Consider the following 5,304-nt stretch of genomic DNA (forward strand, 5'->3'; position numbering starts at 1 on the left):
CAGGAAACTGGAGAAGTAGGGCAAAATTTTTGCCAAGAGCAACTAGCAAAGTACATCAAAGTCTCTGCCTCGACTGATAAGAAAGTTTCAGACGCAGACAAGAGAAGCCTGTCAGCTTGTGTACAGCAGCTAGCTGCCTCTAGCTGCCTGGGACTGAATACATGAAGACTATTGTTGTGGAAAGCTACGGACTGATTCTACAGCCAAACTCCTGAGCTATGATTCATATTCAGCAATTTCCAGCTGTCCTGCTATGATCTGGCATATGTCTTCATTTCTCTCCAATTCATCTTCTCTTTAAGAGTCAGGAGTACTACATTTAACACTACAAGAAAAGCTCATGCTTCTCCAAGACACAGCTTATTGGAGTAATTCTGTTTTATGAGCACAATGGATAAAAACATGAGAGTCCTCATACGCATTTGAAAGATTTTGAGCAAAAAACTGCAAGGGAAGGAGTCTGGCTGAAGCGGTAACAGAACTTCTCCACATGCATCAGAGACACTGCAGGAGCCCTACAGGAAGGCAAGCAGACCACCCTATGCAGAAGCGCTGCTATTTCACTGGGGTGTTATGCCTGTTCACCACACACAATAGATTGCCTTGGAGTTTTCAAAAATAAAACCTGCTTCTGCATCTGAAATCAAGCACGTACATTTAGCCCTTTTTAATATCAAGTTTAGCAATAATTCCACAAATTCAACAAGCGCCACAGGGATACATCTTAGTAATGTTACATGTTTGCCAAGTATGTCTGAATAATGCCAACATAAGAGGTGCTGTTGCAAGGTCTACATTCTCCAGGAAAAAAAAAAGAGAAATGAAACAAAAAATAAAGCACATGGATTTGGGGTTGAGGTTGGAATAGGAGACAGTTCAGACCTGGTTTAATCCTGAGAAAGATGGGTCCTGAGAAGTACTAACAGTCATGCTTCTTTTCCTCTTCCCCACTGGAGATTCTAAACACTGAACAAACAATAGAGGGTGGCAGTGCATCAAACAGTATTGCTTACATTGCAACAACGGCTGGCGCAGACAGGCAACACCGAGGCGTTCGAGAAAGAACAGGGTAGCCAAATGCCATCCTTCTTCCACCAAGCACTGTAGTAGTTTTCAAAAAACTATGTATGTTTGGATTCTTATTTTAATTACTTTTTTTCCCCAAGGAGAAAATTTGAAAGATGTGACAAAGTAAATTTCAACTGTGAGCCGCTCAAAATGGCACTGCCTTGACCAGGGATAGCAACGGTGACATTTGGCTCTATTAAAAAAGGAAATTGAAGTTTTGCTTACAAAAGCATTCTTTGGTTCCACAAACTGCCCTTCCCCCAAAAGACATTTAGAAAAAGTAAATCTTCAGTAAGGAAGAGGTAGAAGGCATTTAGTCACCTTAAAGTTTACTTTCATAAGCATGCAGGGCTTATTTCTAGCAGAGCTGAAAATTCATCTTTTAAGGTGGGAGCAAAATTTCTCCCAATCACCAAATTAAAATTTGAAAAAAATAGATTTTGAAAAATATAAATGACAGGAAGCTACTGGAACAAGATTACCATGCTGTTCTAGTCTTTGTGGCTGATTTTCTCTAAACTGTGCGAAGAAAACAAAACCACACTTAGATATGAAAATAAAGTCAATCCTGTATGGTGGTAAGTGCTCCTTAGAGAAAGCACTTGGTTCCAAACTGAAGCAGCCCATTCCTCATTTGCTCATGTAAACCTATCAATTTGCACTTCCCTAATCTCCAAAACCCTGAAACAGTACTGAAGCCCATGCTCACAGACAGTGTTTACCACCCTATCATTGTGTGGTTCCTTAACTAGTCTACTAATGGGAGAAAATATAATGGTTTACAAGCAATTTTGTTTTCCATTTCAGCCGATGCAAATCTAATATGTTCCTCCACTAAAGTAAGCACAGCAACAATTTCTAGGCCATTAATCCACATCAAGATGAAACAGAGTGCAGCAATGCCAACCTAGCATGACAGTGCAAAAGTATAGAAAAATGGCCCAAAAAGAATAATCGGAAATCAGAAATTAAAACTTAGAATATAACTGGAAAACTTTTTTCTAAGTCATGCCAGAAAATTGAGGAGCCTAACTGCTCGACACAGCAGAGAAAAATAGAGCTCTACAGAGGGAGAGTATGGAACTTGGGAACAAGCAGAGTTTAACAGCAACAGGATTACATAAAGGCTGCCTTTCAGCCGGACTTACAAGCTTTTCCAACAACGGCTGTATCTAAACATTCAGTGCACTGCACCTCTTCAGACAAGAGCTGTTATCTCATGCTAATCAAACTTTCCCCTTCTGATGTTCATGGCCCTGAAGTTGGCATTCATACAGGCAAACACAGGTAAACATTTTAAACACTAGGGGTGCCTAACGAGATGAGATGTTCTCGGATGGCATATAGAGAAGATAAGTGGGAATCTTGCTTCCAATAAACAGCTTGATCACATACATTTGTCCTGAAGTTAATTTCTATTAAGTAGCATGCTTAATGCATTGCCAATGCTGCCTGTCTGCCCGAGCTCGACACACAAATTAAAGGATTAAGTATATTTCACTCAAGAGAACTAAAAAAAAATTCTTCTATGTAAGATTTTCAACAGGAAACATGCACTTCTGACTATGTTTAACCACCCAAACAGGCACAACAACCTCAGCCCAGCCCCCGCCCTGCTTTTTTTTTCCCCATGAAGTAAATTGAGAGCAGTTCTTTACTGTACAACATATTTAGGTACTGTACAACTTAACAGTTTTCCATCAACATTTGCATAATGTCATTTATTTATAAAGGCAACCGATCTACATGTTGGCCATTATCCACAATTATGATGGCCGAAGAGTTCTCTTTACCAGTCTGTCACTAAAGATTTAAAGCCCTGATGACTGGTAGGTCAGGAGCTCCCACTCTGGCACAAATTAATTCTCTTCATCCCAGGAAGTTAGCCCCAAAGCCAAAGGTAAGATTTGGTTTTATCATTGAGGAAAAACATGCTATTACAACAGTCATCTCAATAATGAAACTCCATCAGTGAGAACAGTAGCTAAGCATTCTCTAGGGTTAGTTTATCATCTTGTTGCAAGCCTAGAAATCATCTTGCAATCAAGTGCATCACACAGGGTGGGTCAGAGACTCACACGTGTATGCCACTGCATTTTGAAGCAGACGTTGAGAAATCCAAGTTCTTACATCAAAGAACCATGGTTTAGCATCCAAAACATCAGTTTCAGCAATGAGTTTTAAAAAGGTTGTGCAGCCTGAATCAAGTAACGTCATCATTCCCTTCAGATCTTTCAAACAAAGAGCATTAGACTAACCTTATTACAGTGACGCCCAATACCCATTAGGAAGTTATCTGGTTTAATGTCTCTGTGTATAAAATTCTTTGTGTGCACATATTCAATTCTACTGATCATCTGTAAAAAAACAGCAACAAAACAGAAAAGACTTCAATGAGAGCAATACAAGTCACTTAAACCATCAGTAAAGCATGACTTTAATGTTACCTTATTCCGCAATTTGAGTTTATATATTTGCTTAGTGAAAAACCAAGTTTTTCTTTTTTCTGTTCAAATAAATTTATGTAATTTTAACATGTAAGAAAGATAATCTTGGTCAGGAAACGGCAGATTAAATACCTGATACTATTTCCCAGACATTCAAGTTCATGTTCTAACTATAGCATCCTGTTAAGATTAAATCCTTTTCCTTACTTCACAGGAAGGTTTTCCACACCTACCACAAGACCATTTTAAAGCTTGTTTCCCTCCCTGACCTGTCTGTAATTCATTCATCCTTAAGTGTCACTTTTCTGGATAAGTTTTCCTGAAACAAGTAACTTGATTGTGGCCCATACTGTCATATCTAGGCTACCGTGATCCAGGAATAGCAATCAGCAATGAAGATGTAGAGAAACTCTGGCACATCTGTATCACCATATGGGGTCATGTGATTGCATGTGCTGTCATGTCATGCACAGGAATTTGTGGTACAGCTCTGCAGCTACTAAAGCTCTCCACGTTGTCTTTAGCGAGCTGAATTGTTACATCATACCCGAGACAGCTGGTTTACTGGACTGCCCTAGAAGTTTTATACATCCCGTCTATGTTTCCCAGATGAAAACTAATGTTTATCACCCAAAGGAATACTGCACAAAAACCATACGGCATCCCTGGAGTTGCTGTAACACCCGGACTCTAGTTAACTGAGCAAGCAAATGTCTCCCTGAAGCAAGTATACCACCCACTTCGGGCAGCTGAGAGCAGGGACAGCTGACCTTGTCTCCACACAAATGCCGTGAGCTTCCTTGGCCAAAAGCCTGGGATTCTACGAGTATCTGGCTAAGTGACAACTTGGTACTAACATTCATTATGTAATATTAGATGAACTTTAAACTACCATTGAAAATCCAACTCGAGAAACCCTCACTGCCTTTCAAATAGCTGAAGACAGCACATTCAAGCTATTTCTTAAATAGCAAGAAATAAATGTAGCTGGCCATTTCAAATGCTGTACTCCCGTGACCAAGTTGAAAAAAAAAAAAGCAATTTCCAGAAAAAGACTTAACAGAACTCAGTTTTAGAGGCTTGGATGAAGTTTGAGTAAGAGTGGCATCTCCAGCTTTAAGAACTGTCTTTAAGCACCACAACAACCAAACCAGTATTTATTACCTCATAGTCTGGTACGAGAAGTTACAGGAGGTTGTGAGTGCACAGTGACATTCAATAAGAACAGAGCTGTAAGACTTGCATGTTGTCCACCTGTCACTGCAGCTGGCCAACACGTAACAGGTTTCCACTGGATCAGATCAACCATAACTAGAGTTTCAACCTTCTAGCACCAGCCCCATGGCTGATACTGGGAGTTAATCCACCCAGGTTAGTCTTGATACTTTACTGAAGTTGCACTTGTTAGACCTGCAGCATCAAGGAACTGGTACCTGCACTGCCCTCCCACTACAGAACTACATTCATTTTGCAGGCACAGCACCCAGAAGCCACCACTCCTTTATTTCTATAGAGGTCAAGTCTTCACCTAACTCTCTACAACACTGCCTAACACATTTAACCCACTTGAAAAAACCACATTGCACAAAATACTTTAGAGGTTTTAACTTACAGTATGATTTGTACATACCTGGTCTGCTAACATAAGTACTGTTTTCATCGTAAACCTGCGAGAACAGAAGTTGAATAGGTCTTCGAGGCTGGGACCAAGAAGATCCATAACTAGAACATTGTAGTCCTTTTCTTGACCATACCACCTGCAACAAATAAAATTATTCGGCATCAGCAG

General features: G+C 40.0%; 1 protein-coding gene across 1 annotated transcript in view; it reads right to left on the bottom strand.

Moving 5' to 3' along the window:
• CSNK1A1 (casein kinase 1, alpha 1) overlaps positions 1–5,304 on the bottom strand; it is a 27,864-nt gene that overhangs the window by 8,912 nt on the left and 13,648 nt on the right. Inside the window, exons 3-5 of the mRNA XM_010133440.1 lie at positions 5,146–5,272; positions 3,327–3,425; positions 883–966 (exon numbers count right to left, since the gene is read on the bottom strand). Coding sequence (XP_010131742.1) covers positions 883–966; positions 3,327–3,425; positions 5,146–5,235 — 273 coding nt within the window. The 5' untranslated portion in view covers positions 5,236–5,272. The remainder of the gene's footprint in view (positions 1–882; positions 967–3,326; positions 3,426–5,145; positions 5,273–5,304) is intronic.

Source organism: Buceros rhinoceros, unplaced genomic scaffold (genome assembly GCF_000710305.1).
Source record: "Buceros rhinoceros silvestris isolate BGI_N320 unplaced genomic scaffold, ASM71030v1 scaffold16970, whole genome shotgun sequence".
Lineage (NCBI taxonomy): Eukaryota > Metazoa > Chordata > Aves > Bucerotiformes > Bucerotidae > Buceros > Buceros rhinoceros.